Source organism: Lottia gigantea (genome assembly GCF_000327385.1).
Source record: "Lottia gigantea unplaced genomic scaffold LOTGIsca_47, whole genome shotgun sequence".
Taxonomy (NCBI): domain Eukaryota; kingdom Metazoa; phylum Mollusca; class Gastropoda; family Lottiidae; genus Lottia; species Lottia gigantea.
Genome location: NW_008709640.1, coordinates 169808 through 186484, shown reverse-complemented (window position 1 = coordinate 186484; position 16677 = coordinate 169808). Strand labels below are relative to the sequence as shown.

The 16677-nt window shown below is 30.9% G+C and overlaps 1 protein-coding gene across 1 annotated transcript; it reads right to left on the bottom strand.

The window, feature by feature from the left end:
• Nucleotides 1–84: 84 nt before the first annotated feature.
• LOTGIDRAFT_234110 (hypothetical protein) lies at nt 85–16624 on the bottom strand (the record flags this gene model as incomplete). Its single annotated transcript, XM_009061252.1, has 30 exons — nt 85–350; nt 515–661; nt 1021–1130; nt 1480–1592; nt 1728–1865; nt 2334–2490; nt 2675–2817; nt 3574–3650; nt 3846–3948; nt 4304–4423; nt 4728–4839; nt 5018–5065; nt 5314–5471; nt 5866–5915; nt 6081–6188; nt 6319–6419; nt 6617–6650; nt 6906–7101; nt 8011–8532; nt 9152–9535; nt 9750–9812; nt 10222–10353; nt 10751–10870; nt 11310–11426; nt 11541–11594; nt 11861–11988; nt 12175–12196; nt 12364–12408; nt 14252–14344; nt 16541–16624. The coding sequence occupies 30 exons, from the start codon at nt 16622–16624 to the stop codon at nt 262–264; spliced, it is 3768 nt and encodes a 1255-aa protein (XP_009059500.1). The 3' UTR covers nt 85–261.
• Nucleotides 16625–16677: the final 53 nt, after the last annotated feature.

Below are 16677 nucleotides of genomic sequence, written 5' to 3'. Positions count from 1 at the left end.
TTCTACTGGTTTTTGTTGCCACTGGTAAAGAGGGCAAAGTACAGTGCGGATTCGGGAATTATCGAAAATAAAACACAGACAATTCTTTACATGTAATAAATATTCTGGTATATAATATATATTTAACAACAAAATATCACAATAAACGCATTGAACAGCTATAAAAATAAAGAGCTGGACAGACGGAATGCTGAAATGGTAATGTATAGAGTTCCATAATCATTAAATGTGGTTTTGCAAGATATTTAGTTTATTACAAATCTAGTCATCATCTGAAGTAGTAGCTGTAAAACCTGATGTTATACGTTTTGGTTTCATTTCTGATGTAGGGGACTGTCTGGAAGATGAAGCTGTAAGAAAAAAAGATAATTAACAAATGATCATAATTAATAATAAGAAATATACTGAAAGGCAAAAGTTTTTTTTGTCACAATGGCTCTAAAGTATAAAAACTTCTCAACAGTCAATCTTAATCACCATGTATACAAATTCTACAACAGACTAGAACACATACCTGATAAATTTCTGTTTGTATTTATTGGTGGTAAGGGAGGGGTACTAGGTAATTTAGGTGGACTGTTATCAATATTTCTAACACCATTACCGGCACTAATAGCTACAGGTTGTGGCGTAGAAGGTGGAGCACTAGAATCTTTCAAACCTGACATTGAAAAAAAAAAAATTGAAATTGTAAGCACATTCTGGCTCATGTTCACAATGTCAACCTCTTACCAACACTATTCCTTTATCACGGAATGCAGCGACTTGATTGGGTTGTACACTAGCTAAAATAGCCAATCTGAGCCCTTTGCAGAAATACTTTGTTCACAAAATTTATGTCAAGGCCTCTGAATGGCTTTATTCTCTAGTGTACAATCCAATCAAATTGCTTCTTTTACAAACTTCCATGATACAAGAAAGATAACTAACGCAGTCAAGTAATGAGTATGTTCACTGACAAGCACATAAAAATTATAAAAAATGTTCAATTTTGCTGGAAATCTTATATATATTAAATACCTGGAGTTTTAGGTTGTACTGCTGGTCTATTAACAGTAACATATGTTCTCAATGTATTCTGTGTAGCATTAGTAAGTCTATCATCTGTTAGTGGGTAGGATAATCTAGTGCTGAAATATAATTCACATCTTTTTACATCAATATAATTTTACGGAAAAAATCCTTAATATCTGTGCTTCCAACTTTGTGCCTCACAACTGCGATTTCCTTGACATTGAAAAGACATAACTGGCAATGTCCTGACAAATATTCCATAAGGTGCATAGTAGTAGGTCAAACTCCCAGCCATTACTCCATTATTTCCATAACTGAAAGTTAGTTCTCAAAGCAATACAAAAATAGATACAAAAAATCAAAAGACACTAGTAAGCCTTTGATAATTGTGCCCTGATATAAGTTCAATATATCAGTACTACTGGTAGGTAGCAGAAGTAAATATTTGATAAAATTAAAACCTACCTGATGTTATTCTGCCCTATCAACATTCTATTAATATCTAGTTCTAATATTCTTGGTGTATTGTGGAAATTACTACTGTCATCTTTTGATGGTCTTGACTGAGATAAGTTCACCTGCAACAAAACAAACTCATTACAGCAACACAGAGAACCCTCTGACGCATCTATTATTGCTTTAGAGAGCCTGGTTCCATATTCAAAATTGTCAAAAGTGACACACTGTGTCTTGTACAAAAAAGGAGAACTTACATTCCATGTTGCAGTAGAGGAATTACCAACCCAATTTCCAGCAGCACCAGCTACTCCTGTTCCTGACAAACCTATGCCATCAGGTCCTTCAAATGCTCTTTTATTAATTACAGGAACTTGATAAGTCGATTCTCTACTCTAAAACAAAACTCTAGTATCACTATAATTTGTCCAATACCTCCAAACTATAAACATAATTTGCATACTTTTGTTCACCAATCAAAAATTCCCTATATGTTCACTATCTTGCACGCAATCTTATCATGAATAAGGGTTTTGACATGGTCTTATTAACTACACACACTACATTGCGGTTTGTGGGCATGGAATTGAGATTAGTGCTATTTCAATTGGTGCAGTATTATATTCTGAACCATTCATAGTAATGAAAACATTTTATCAAAGCGTCATAAGGAGTACTTTGTTTTGATTGGCCAAGATTTTACTAGCAGAACAGCAGGGCAAATTTTGATAGGATAATATTTAGCTATGAATACGTAATGTCTCTCACTTGTATTACCAGGGTATCAAGGAAGCATGACAAATGGGGACGTGGTTTGGACACAATGACTTGCACCCCTACCCTGCTAGACTGAAATTACATACTTGTAATGTAATCTCTCTGTGTATATTTCTAACATTAGAGGCTGGTGTATTAACAGGTCCCTGTGTACTCTGATTGTCTATTAAACCAACAGCTGATTTAGCTTTTCTAGACTTGATAGGTCGACTTAATTTACCATTATATTTCTGTTGTAGATCTCTACAGTAAAATATTAGGAAAATGAAAATAAAAAGAGATGGCAATTTACAACTGTCAATGGATCACAGCCTATAGCAAACAGAACTTAGGTTTATTGTCCCATCCGAACAACAAAAATATTTGTCCATGTCAAAAGAGCTGAAAAACCTTTTAAATCTCCAAAAAAACTATTTAACAGACTGACCTGCTACGATATGAATACATTGGTTTAATTAGAAATATTCCAGATTCATTTTCTATACTATCTAATGTTTCCATTAATAAATTAGCCATACGTAATCTCTCTGATCCCATAGAATCCATTTTCTCAGCCCATCTCTTAGCTCTCTAGAAAAGAAAAACATGAAAGGTGTTGTGAGCTGGATGTATGTATCCATTAAGCCTGCAACCAAAGATAGCCAAGAATTCATGTCGCTTAACTGTCCAAAACTGGAATCAAAATCTTGAATTACACATACAAAATAATTTCTTACTCCAAAGTGAACCCTCCTTTTAGCAGGACACTCCATTTTGTCCTTTTCTCTCAAAGACACAAAACTGAACACATACAATAAACAGGTATGTGTCAGATGAACTCAGAGTGAGAACTGAAGTGAATAAAAGGTTTTGTCTCTAGGATTAAGAAAGTTAATCTTATATTGGGGTATAATGATGTTATATCACAGTTCAATATGATTATGATATAATATTATGTAATATAATTAATAACGCCCAGTAAACATAATCCAATATTTAGAATTTTTTAACAAGGTAATTGACCAAAACATGACTTGTTATTATAATGACTTGATTTTGTTATGAGTAATTTCACTAAAATTAAGAGTAGTGGAAGTAGCCATCACAAGGGCCCAAAGATATTTATTCAGCTTTATGATCTTTACAACATACATATGGTTTAGAATTTTTATAGTTAATGTAACCATAGACATCTGACTGAAAATTGAAATGATACAGAAAGAAGCCATAAATGATCCTGATCTAAATAAAAAGGTTACTTTAAAGTGATACATAACAAAAAAGTACAGAACTGTAGATCTTCAAATTGAAAATGCCTCTTGAAAATTTTACAGATACAAATCTCACCTCATTTTGAAGACCTTCCATCTTATCTAGAACTTCAAAAACTCCATCATCTAAATTTACATTCTTCTGTATATTTTCTTAAAAATAAAAAATCTGTCTTTACCACCTGAAAGATGGTGGATCACATTCACACCAACTTTAGTGTACTGGTTTAATTAAATTATATAGAATCAGATACATTTTCAAGGTACCTAACTTTAGCATCAAACATTTATGGCTAATCTCCATTTTTTTTAAAAAGATAAACATAATAACAGGGTACATGTATTTACCTTCTATATATTTCATACGATTATGATGAATATACTTTCGAACAAGATGTCCTAATCTTTGAGCAGGTAAACTGATATATTTATCCATCTGAGATACAGCTTCCTAAAATGTATATCATGAGCCATATGGAAATTTGGAATGTTGCTCATGTGGACAGGCTCAATCGCCAGGAAATCAGGTATCTAATATTGGCATATTGACAAATATTGGTTGATAGACTTCTGATAAAGTTTGAAAGTAAAAGATCTAGTAAGGTAAATTTTTAACATTAGCCTACCCTGTTTTGATTTCCAGCTGTTAAGGGATCTTTAATTTGTACAGTGTGGGCCTCAGTTTTTCAATGTAAGTCCCTTGACCAAACATTTTGAAGGGATATATAAACTGCTGATATCTTCTCATCTGGTTTTGGCATAGGTTTGAATCCAATAACTTAAGAAGAAAGAGCACCAAAACAAACCTTATATATATTTTGATCAAGTTTCTCATCATTAACAGCTTTCTTCATTATTTTGGCATTTCGTTCAGCATCTAATCTTGTAAACATAATAGATGTATCTGGTGATGGGGCTTGGTTCAACTACAAAAAATTACATGAATCTTGTGACAAATCAAAGTAAGTGACATGAGCTGCAGGCACTCTCTAGGAAAGATCAAAGTTCTTTCAACTGATATAAGTTAGTTAACTTTTGGTTAAAATGCAAAAGAACTTGAAGTCAGATTTAAATTCTGAAAGGTGATACAGATAGTAAAAAGTGAGCACTAACAGCTGATCTATTGGAAATTATTGTGTTTCATGGATAACAATAAGCATGACACTACATTCTCAAGTTAACCACTTTTAACATGGAACTGAACAAAATAAGAAAGGTTTATAGGCCTACCGGGAATGATGGTGTAATAGAGCGAGATCGTGGAGCTTTACCAAGGGTAGATAATTCTCTTTGTAAACCATTGATTGTCTCTTGCATTCCCATCATAACAACTGTGTTGTGTCTGCAATAAAAATCATAAAGACAGCACAAGATAGCAATAGATCACCAGGCAGATGGAATTTTAATCTTCTTTATCAGTCCTTTAGGCTATTAAAGGTTGGCAGCACAAAAAAATGGAAATTAGGTTAGCAGCTTTTTACATATTTTAAAAGTGTGAAAGAAAATTTATATTCCAATACCTTAACTGATCTTCATGTTTCTTAGTAGATTCTTCTAAATTCTTATGTCTAAAAATGGAGAGTAAACAAGATAAATACATTCCAATTTTTGGCAACCAAAAACAAATTAACTGTCTTCAAAGAAATTATGTATTTGATAAATCATACTTATGTAAATAATTTTACTTATTACCAAACAAGAGCTTATAATGGCAATGGCAAATCGCAAGGACTCGAAAAGTAAAACAAAATGCCAACTGTTAGAAACTCATGGAGAATTTCTGATTGAATATAAGAAAACTATAAAATATACATACAATAAATTACATTTTTCTTGTAAATCTCTAACATAGTCATTATCAACATTATCTAGATTAACTTGACTTTCTCCTGTTGGTAGTGGTGTTCTACTAGAATCTGGTGTTATCATGGTAGCATCACGTGATACAAACATTACAGATGATACAGCAGGGTCCTGAAATATAAACATAAAGAAAATGATTGAGGAAGGCTGTAGCACAATGGGTTGGAGCATTTGAATGACATTATTTGAATTGTTATGTCCAACGAATTAGTGGGGTTTGATTCTTGATCGGCATGTGAAAGTTTGGCAACCTTAACTACGTCATTTTTACTCAATATTCCGGTTGACCCAGATCTCGATAATCTGAGAAAAATCAATGACAAGTAGTTTGGTCAAGGACCAGATTGTATAAAAAAGATTCTCATGAGCCTAAGTTGTTTTGCTTGTGAAGTTGTTTCTTTCTATTTAAAACAGCCTAAAAGTTAAGTTTTCAGACCCATTTTGATGCCCACAGAAATCAAAGATTTAATTTGAGAACGATTCTGTAGAAAATTCTAAAACTTACCCTGTCATTGACTAATATACCATTCAATAATGTTATTATTTCACCAAGTACTGAAAAATATGTAAAATCATTTTAGCAATAGAATTACTTAACTTATCCACAATATGGATAATGTATGGCATACTTATCCACAACATCACTACCATTTAATATACTTCATAATTTAAATCAGTAGATCATCTATTTTTCATAGATAACATCAAAAACAGCATTACCTGTGCTTAAGCTTTTAGTCATTTTCTCTAACTGTGGTAAAACTTTGGACTTGTGTCGAAATCTGTGAACCTCAATATCTGATATTACTTGACTAGCAGACATCATATCTGTAATTAAATACAGAAATTAGAAAAATACAATATGCTTTGTGGTCATTTTTGAAAATAAACTCTTTCTTCCTGTAATAATTAGATGAATGCATCCCTTTTAAATTAAACAATTAAACACAAAATGTACCTTTATCCAATAATGTCTTCGCTAGTGCATCTTTAAATCCCATACCCATATTATAGGTTTTGATATATTCCTGTACAACTGGATGTTCTGGTAATAACTCTCTAAAAATAAGGTTAAAAATGTACCAGTCCTTAGATATATAATGTTTTTTTTTTAAAATAGATTCAAAACAATAGCTTCTATCTTAAATGAATTACTTTCTGAAATATGATTTGACCACATGTAGCCTATAGACAAAGTGTGGATAGACAAACTTATCAAAATGACTTGAAAAAATTTAAAGGCTTATAAATCTTACCCAGTTGCTGAGAATCCAAAACCCTTCAGGTAATCTAAAAGAGAAAAATGTTTATAAGAAACTTTTTCAAGAAACTTTTTCAAGCTAACGAAATATTGCAGATAGCTTGAAATTGTATCTGATATATTACATAGTTTCTTTTGGTGTTCAATTTAATTCAAAATCTACTAAACTTTGATTTTATAAGCAGAAATGAAGTATGCAGCATAATTGTAGGGTGTCATGTGACCAGCTATTTGCTAAGCATTATCCAAATTCATTGGATATTTCTCTTGAATATTTGCCATACCTTCTTGGTCTTCATCAAACTTTTCTTCAGAATCTTTAACTTCTTGTATTGACTCCTTTAAAGCTGCTGATTTATGTTTTCTATCTTCGGCCATCTTTTTACTCTCTTCTATTTTAGTTTTATATGTTGATCTCAAGGATTGGCGACTTTTAGCAGACGACAATCTCAAGTCAGAGTCTGTACCATCATCTGGAATCTGCAGGAAATAATATTGCAAAATTTCAAATACTTAACTTCAATCAATCAAATAACTTAGTAATGTTTTATAATGACTGTTTCCATAATGCTATTTTCATTAATTCATTGTGTTAAAGGTAGAGGAACATACAGTTTTTTCCATATTTTTTCCAAACTAATCAAATAATAATCAACATAAATCAAGGGAACTATATCATCTATCAAAATAATACATAACACAATCAAACAGAAAGATAACAAAATATCAAAACACAAAATATTACTTTATCACAGCATTCAATACTTGGTAAATTTTGGTAAAAACATTGTTAAGGTGTCAAATCTCTGCAAAAAAAGGTTGGTTTTAAAGCAATTATGAAAAAAAAAATGTTACAGAAAAACATATCTGTTAAACAATGGAAATTAAAGCCTTCAATTTCAATTAATTGCATAAGGTTATTAGAATAATATTATATATAGCATAACCAATTTCACTAGCACTAGACAAGGCCCAATCATATGTTGTTGATATATGTTTCTGCTACAAAATCTTTATAACAACTGATTTGGAAATTTAACAGACGTCTGCATATTTAGATGCTTTCAAAGCTGCTAGAGCTCAATTTTGATAATATAGTGCATTTATGAAAATGAAGGAGCCAGATGCGCTATTCAGCTCCATAAGCTGTTTTGGCTAATATTTACTGGTATCTAGTTAAATAGTCATAAACACATGAACAAGATGAGCTACATCATGAGAAACAGAGTCTGCTGTGTGAGCTGATCTCCACAGATTCAAAACTCTATTATTATTATAACATAAGCAAGAAGAACATCAACATAAAAAGGTTAATCATTTGGTAAGATTTTAAAACAAAGTAACATTCAATGGTTAGAGTTAGGGTTGGTGACTTCAACAACTGTTTACCTTGACAATTATGACATTTTGTTTTGATGATGGTGTGAAACTGGAGTCAGTCTGGGAACCTCTACTCTGTTGATTTCTATATTCAGAAATATCTGAAACAGGTGAATTGGTCGTATAACTTCTGTCTGATACAGCACTTGATTTCAATAATGATTTCCTTTCATCCAGGTTTTCATCCTGATTTGAACTTTGTGGATCAGCAGTTTCTATATCTTCAACATCAACAGAGTCTTCAGTATCAGCAGTATCATCAGCAGTGTCATCATCATGTTCTTTGGATTCTGTTGTAGATCTAGCCGACGAGATACTGATAGGAGATGAGCCTTTGTCAACCACTGCTTCCTCCTCTTTAATAAATGTACCTTCCTGTTGAAGAGTTCTTTGTTCAGCATCAACTGCTGGTGTCATCTGTTCTTCTATTATTTCTACATCTGATAATGGAGTTTTATCTGTCTGTACATCTTTATCACTAACATCTTCCAGAATGGGTAGATCTCGTAATGATGCTAAGGAATGCTCCCCCTGGAGTAAAAGTGATGCATAACTTTTCATTTTTCGAAGAAATCCATTAATAAAAAGGCTTTAAATTTCAAAACAAAGAAGAAATAATTTTGTAAAATTAGATTCAGTCTATAATATTAAAATGGAAGTTTTGATTTGAATATACATGTAATTTGAATATGGGTGACATCAGCTATTATTTTATCAATCAAGTTTTTAAATTAAAAACTTATAAGGTCTAAGAAAATGTATTTTTTTGACCTATAGAAAATTTGTAGCTTAGTTCAAAAACAATCTTAAATTAAGTATAAATAAAGAACTTCTTCAAACAATGTTTCTTCTTCTACTTCTTCTTCTTCTAATTTACTTGAGCATTAGAAAGTTAATGATATAAAATATGTTAAAATATCTACTTAAAACACATGCAGTTCTATAGTCTTTTTGAAGTATTAGCTGCTGAAACAAATCAATTATTAACAAATTCAACACACAAATGACATAGAATCTAGAAAATGTCTGTTAACACAAATTGAAAACGAGTGAGAAAATTAAACAATGGTGAAGACATTTAAAACACATCATTAAAATACAGTAACTTGTTAGTAGTGTTGTTACATTTCAAATCTCTGGTGCCACAAACCTCTGTTCCACTTTCAAATGATATTTCACTAAATCCATCATCAACAGTACTGTCTAACAGATGTCTTAACTCTAGTTCTTTTTCTTCTAGCAGACGCCTAGACACACTGGCTAGTGTCTTAAACAGACTGTCTGGTCGTACACCAAGTTGCATAGCTTCATGAGTTAACTGACTAGCTAGACTGACAACTGATACAGATCTTAATAATTCTTCTTCTGCCAACTCCACCTTCGTATCATTCAATACTCTCAATGCCAGACGTACAGTTTCTAGTATTTTTTGTTGATAAGCTGGTAGCTTGTCTTCAGGGTCGGCCATCATTGCTTTCAGATTTTTAATAACATACTGTTGAATTGGTGGTAAGTTTGATCCTGGACTTAGGGACTAAGCAAATAATACAATACAATATTTTTGTTCGCTAGTAAAACACTAAAAGTGGACACCTTAAGCTTGATATAAATGACAAACTAATTTCTACAGCTCATTTCATGCAGTAGACAGATGCTTCTGATATTAAATCCTCATCAGGATAGCTGGTTTGGAAATGGGAATAGTCTGGCAAATGACCAATAAAAAGTTAAAAATTTATTTTGCTTACCTCTTTGTTATTAATAGTTTTATCATCTATTAATATATCTTCTCCCACTGTTGATGCTAGAGCCTGAAATATAATTCCAATATAATCTTAAAATATTGGCCATGCCAGATGAATTCAATGGAAGTTTATCTTCAAGACATGGGTCATTGTAAAATACATGTCAAGCACCATTTTGAGAGTGCAAATGAAAAATAATCAAGGCAAAGATGATAATCTAAGAACTATTACTGTTCCTGATTAATGGAATCCTACCAGCCACAGAATTAATCTATTTCCTCAAGAAGCCAGTGAAAAGGAGGTTACTATCACATAATATTTAAGTATAGCTATAATTCAAGGCATATTCCTCGGAGTTCAGGTTACATGAATTTTTCATTTTTTAACACTCAGTATTCAAAGGGTTAAAACATGATTCTATTCATTGGTTCAAATATATCAGTAACATGAACTTAAATTAATAATAAAAGCATACCTTAGCATCATCTGTTTGTTGCATGAGTTTTTGTATATCATCATCACTACTATGTGATGTACCTGGTACTACTTTATTTAATGAATTAATAGACATAGCCATCTCCTGTCTCTTTCTAGCTTCCTCTATTTCCTACAATCAAATATTCAGAAATTGTGAAGGGATTTTCTAATTTTTTTTTATATGGTATTGGGCACATTGGTAGCATTGATTTGAACCATTCCAATTTATAGTCAGACATCTGATGTTCTTGAAATTCCATTAAGACTGAGCATTTTATGATAAAGCTATCTCAATGGCTCTTAGTTATTATTAGCAGCTGTTGTGATAGAGGCGTGTCTATATCAATATTTTGCTCAATAGTATGCTTTTAGACTATGATACAAATATTTCAAAATATGTAGTTTGGTTAGTTTTTCGATTTGAATCTGTCATTAGATCTTAATATTTTTGTTCCTTTACAAACTCTGACAAATAAACAATCATGCTTAATCTGGAGATTGTCCAAACACATCACGCTAAAACTTACCAGTTTTTCCTGTTCTGTAATAAAATTCTCTAATTGTGTTATTGTAGTATCAGCTTCCTGCTCAGCATCTTTCTGTAAATCTTGAGCTTGATTGACTTGACTCAATAAAATATTTCTTTCCTATCAAATAAAACCAATTTAGACTAAATTAAGTAACACCAAGATGCAATTGGTCAAGTGCTGGTTGTAATATAAAGCAGTTTACTGAGAAAACATTAACAAGTAGTGTTAAAGCAGGTTTGTAAAATCATGTGCCAATATCATTTGTCAATATTGTTTTCCACAACATTGTTGGCAAATTAAAACTTAAAAGCAAGATATATCCATTCTACAGAGACAAAAACCTATGTTGTACAGAATTAATGCTCATGTATTTGTAATAAAGATATTATTGTTATTATTATAACCTTTAAGGCATGATATATAGTACAGTTTAATCTATGGAGTTGAGAAAAGTGGAGAACAGAGAAAAAAAGAATTTTGATTGGTATATTTCCAACCAAATCTAATAAAAGGTAACAATAATGCATGTATCAGAATTACAAAAAGCGTAACATACCGTGTCCCATTTAGTCTTATGTTCCTGGAATTGACCTTTCAAAGTTTGAACTTTTCTGTTCATTCTAGCCAAGGTCACTTGTAGTTTATCTTCAAGCTCAGCAACATGGCTCTGTGTCTGTAAATCAAATTAATAAACAGAATTAAGAGTTTGAATGTCATATTAAGTCATATATATTTCTTATTTCCTAACTATATTACAGTTATATTAATAAATAAATCTATTACTCACCAATTTACGGTACTGCCTGAATCTTCCATGAACATCTGGTGCTGGGATCCCGGCCTGTTAAAAACAAAAGTTAATTTAAATCCACACAGGATTTCATTGATGAGCCTGCATCACAATTACTGTTTTACAACAAAATTAGGTTATAGAGTTAAACTTATAATGTCTTGCAGTGAGCAATGAAGGAACGTTTTCTTGAGAGTCAGACTGCTCCTGCCTCAATTTCAGAGATTCAACCCAAAGCTTAGTTTTACTGCGAAGTTGGAAAATGGGTGTATGTTTAAATATCAGAGAGAGTTGAGTTAAAAAAAATAGCATATTACCCATGATTCTTCATCTTTCAAATCATAAACATTATCAAAGACGTCTGTTTCATCAACAGTTTCTAGAGTGGATTTTGATCTTTTATATTTACTCTCTGTTTCAGCTACATCAGAGTTTTCACGTCCATCTGTAAAATATGTCACAAAGATCAAGAATCCATGCTCCATAATCCTGATCTTTAAATAAGTTAGTAATGAAAAATATTCAAGATTAAAGTAGCATCTGCCAAAAAATATTCTTAAACCATAAACCCTAAATCAAATTTGTTCAGATTTTCCTGTAAATAATAGAATGAGAAATATTTAACAATTACCTTGCTTGTTCTTACTCTTCCCCTGAAATAAAATATAAAAGAAATTTCATTAAGAGAAATCCACAAAATCATTTATCACTTTCATGAATTCTGTGCTTCCAGTGGCTTCGAATAGAGAGAAAATACTTCAGTCACATTTTTAAACCATTTAAACGCAGATTAATAATTTATTACACAAAATTACCATACCTTAGATTTGCTAGCACCACTGTTTCTACTGGCAGCTCTACTGTCCTGTAAAAACATTGAATAAATATTAAAACCAAACCACCATTGTGATTTTTTTATTGAAATCTAATCCTGACTAGAATATATTTAACTGACCTCTCATTCATATTACTGATTAGTACTAATCTAGCTAGCTCTATTGGGAATAATGTAGTATTATTTCATTGTCGTAAACTCAGACAAAATATCAGATCATATCAGAATAGTAACGACTAATTCTAATAAAGATTTAATCAGTGAGAAGCAGTATTTCATTGTATTAAATATAAAATAACATTGATCTTTCCTCTTTGAATAAGATTATTAATATTAAATATAACATATAAGATTTTTATCATTGATTGCAAGATGTTTATGCACGACATGAACTAAATGTTTTAAAATTGTCTTTAAGGTGTTATGAACAGGTAAGGATTAAATTTTCTACTTAAAATTTTTGGGAATCTAAATAAAGGTAGGGATTTTTAAGAACTATCAAAAATACAATGAACTATCAAAATAGTAAGATATAATAAAATAATTTATGTGACATAAAACATAAAAACTCCTTTGTAAATTTGGGTGCAGAAAGAAAAAACTAAGAGGAATTTTTGAAGTTTATTTTAAATATCTTTTGAAATGAAAATGTCTGACGATGCATTTAAAATTTGTCAAGATAAAACCCAAAAAGATAGTGGATAGCAGAACTGACAATGGACCGCTCCTCGAAAACAGGAAAAATCAATCCAAAGTGCTACAGAATGAGTCATCTCATTTAATTTACATTTAAGACATTTGACTTTTAAATACAATTAACATAAAATTCAAAATATAACTAGTTTTCAATTTTTTTTGTCTTATGTTGCAAATCAGCCCTACCTTAAATCTACGTAACATGCTTTCAGGCGACAATCCCACGAAAGTAATAAAAGTGTTAAGGAGGGAAATAGCTTATTCCTTATCTTTTGATTACTTCTGTTGACACAGCTCTTATACAACAACATATTAAATATCATATTTCTACCTGGTTACCATAGCAACATAGATATGGTCAGAAAATGTAATGCTAACTTAACATTAAAAAAAATTAGCTTTCATGAACTAATTTGGTCAAATTTAAATGTTTTTGTAAAAAATAAGTCAATTCTGCAAAAACCCTTTTATAATAAAAATGACAGGGGAGCCACCATTTCCAACATGAGGTTGTGTGAAATTGAACAAGCTCCTGGTTCTAACATGAGATGTGAAAAAATCCCTGGTTCTGACATGAGGTTGTGTGAACAAATCCCTGGTTCTAACATGAGGTGTGAACAAAGTCCCTGAATCTGACATTAGGTTGTGTGAACATTGAATAAGCCCCTAGTTAAAACTTGAGGTTGTTGGACAAGCCTCTTGTTCAAACATGGGGAGGTGTGAACAAATCCCTGGCTCTAACAAGAGGTTGTGTGAACAAATCCCTGGTTCTAACATGAAGTATAAAAATACCTCAGGTTTTAAAAAGAGGTTGTGTGAAACTATCTAAAATTTGGGAAGCACTACTTAGCAATTGTGTCTAAAATTGCTCATTGGGGTTTTTTCAGCACTCTTATTCAGAATCCAATTGAAGTTTTCAAAATTATTCTCAATAAATATTTCACAATTTGACTAAACAATTGAATTCGGAGGGTACCTGATAAACAAATTATACCTTATGCATGGAATGGCCATGTTTTTTCACCTTTACTTTATGAACAATAGAAAGCTTGGTAAAACAAAATTGAGATCAATCAAAATAGAATTGAAAATGAATCCAGAAACATATTTTTTCGTGAAAATTAATATCTGAAATAGTAGAAATATTTCTGTCAAATATCAGGAAATCTAACAGTACCTGTCTTGAACTTTGTCTTGAAGGTTCCACACTACTTTCTGTAGAAGTTGACAGATCAAAATGTCTAACTTTTTCTCCATCAGAAAAACTTCTCTGAAAAATTTAAACGATGGCAAAGAATATTATTTTTTTCAATTAATTCTTTATTTTGGCAAATTATTAAGGGGTGTGTTCTAAAAGTTACATTACAAAATGTTGGTTTCTATGATCATATATTTTCAGAAGAATCATGGTTCCTAAATTCTAATTTCATGATACAGAATTCAAAACTTTTTGAAAGGCAATAAATGATAAAATCGATTTTTACAAGGTGAATCAAACCTCAAATCAAATAAAAAAACAAAAACCATGGTTTTTTAATAATGTAAGAAAAATATTAATCAAATATTAAATTATAGTTAAACAAACATTAGTGATCTGTATAATAAGATTTAGAAAATTTTTCTGAACAACAAGAAAAAGCACTATGATTTATGATGTCCGATTTTTACTGAATTTTTGGGGCAGTCTAGCACTAGTACATATTGTGTCTATGTCATACAAGATCAAGCTTTTTACAAGACACAACAGTATTATGGGAGATTTTGCTCATACATTCTAGCATCGTGCATATAATTGTGCTGTAGGGAATTTGGTGTAGCATCTGATTTGTCTTGTTTTGTAGCATTCTGGAAATTTGACGATTCTAGCGTCTGCTTATAACTGAATACAAGTTTCCTAAGGGGAAATATTTTGTAGAATTCTAGCACTAAATAACTGCTGTTTCTAACTAAATTTCACTATCTATTGTTATATAACTGATCTTTCCATTGAAGTATTTTCTGAAAATGTGATTGAATTTATGCTTCATATGGAAATAGTTTTGAGATATAAAATAGATTGCATTGATCTGGTGAAACCTTAAAAAGATAATTTAGGATTAAAATAAAAATGGAAATAAAATTGTTAGCTTTATTTTTGTTAGAGCAAATAAAAACAAAATCAATGTAATAAACCTCAAATTTAATTCTGAGAACTTGTTCTTTAAGGGAATCAATTTCTTCCTGTAAATAGAATACATTTAGAACATTGAAGAGCAAAATATATAAATCTTCTTTTAGACTGGCACATATTATTACACCTTATTAAGGTAATGTAATAGTCCCTGTGAATGCTTGTTGTCTCTTGGTGTGAAAATTGATACTGTGATGAGTTGCCCCCAACTGTCATCAGATAAATACCTAGCTTATCTAGTACCCCCTGCAAGGTTTGCTGTGGTACTTTTAAAAAAAATGTCTCAGACCATTTTAACAGGTAATTGCAACATCTCTCTCTACAACGCAAACAAATCACGTTTTTGGACAAAGTATTGATGTTTTTTTGCATATGGTGGCCAAGTGGTATCAAGGTCAATACATAGAGAAGGGGTACAAAGAGTAAAAAAAAAATAGGGAGTAGATTGAACAAATATTCAATGTTTCTTGTTCTTCATAAATAATTTTAAGAAAATGAAAAAAAATAAATGCATGAGGTGTCCCTACTACCTAGTAGTAATATAATTACTGCTTGAATGATTACATATTATAAGTTAAGTTTGTTTTAATATAAATTTAATATTGGGTATAAAATATAACATATAATTTATAAGTATTTATTATAACATTATAATCTTTGATCTATTGTATTATAACCATAACATGGTTCATATTACAAGTTGATTAAAATCAATATGCATGGAACCCTTTTTAATCATAAATTGAGAGATTGTATGATAAAATTTTTTCATAAGTGTACCATTAATCAATGTAAAATTTTACAAGTAAGGCAAGTTTTTTGATTTTTTGACTATCAGTGACTAGGATCTTCAAAACTTTAAAAGAATGAAAGCATATATAGCTTTATCAAGGAACTTCTGTCTTTGGAAATTCCTCAAGAATCAAAAAGAATGCCTGCAGATTTCAGCCATCATTTGAATTGTGGATCATTTTATCAAAAAGCTTAAAAAGAAGCATTGAACTCAAAAGCATTTTCATCAGAAATTTTCATAGCTGCCTACCATAAAACATACCAGTAAGCAGATAAAATAAAGCTTGCAAGATTACAGATGCAGAAATGCCAAAAATCTGAATATCCCAATAAGTGTAACATAGGAATTCAAATCTATTTATGCAAATATTCAAACCTAATTAACCTACTAGATGTGTAAGCTATCATTGTTTGGACATTACAAAGTTTAATTGTTGTAATATTCTGAAGTTTTGATATTTATTGTATTGACATTATAAAAACTGGAACAATTTTATAACATACCTTTTTTGAGACATAATGATATCGCGGTGGATTATTGTCAATAGTAGTTCGTAAATCTGTATAAGCAACAACTTTGGTTGACATTTTGAATTTTTTTAATGTATTTATAATCCTTTTATCAAAATAACATATTTAAA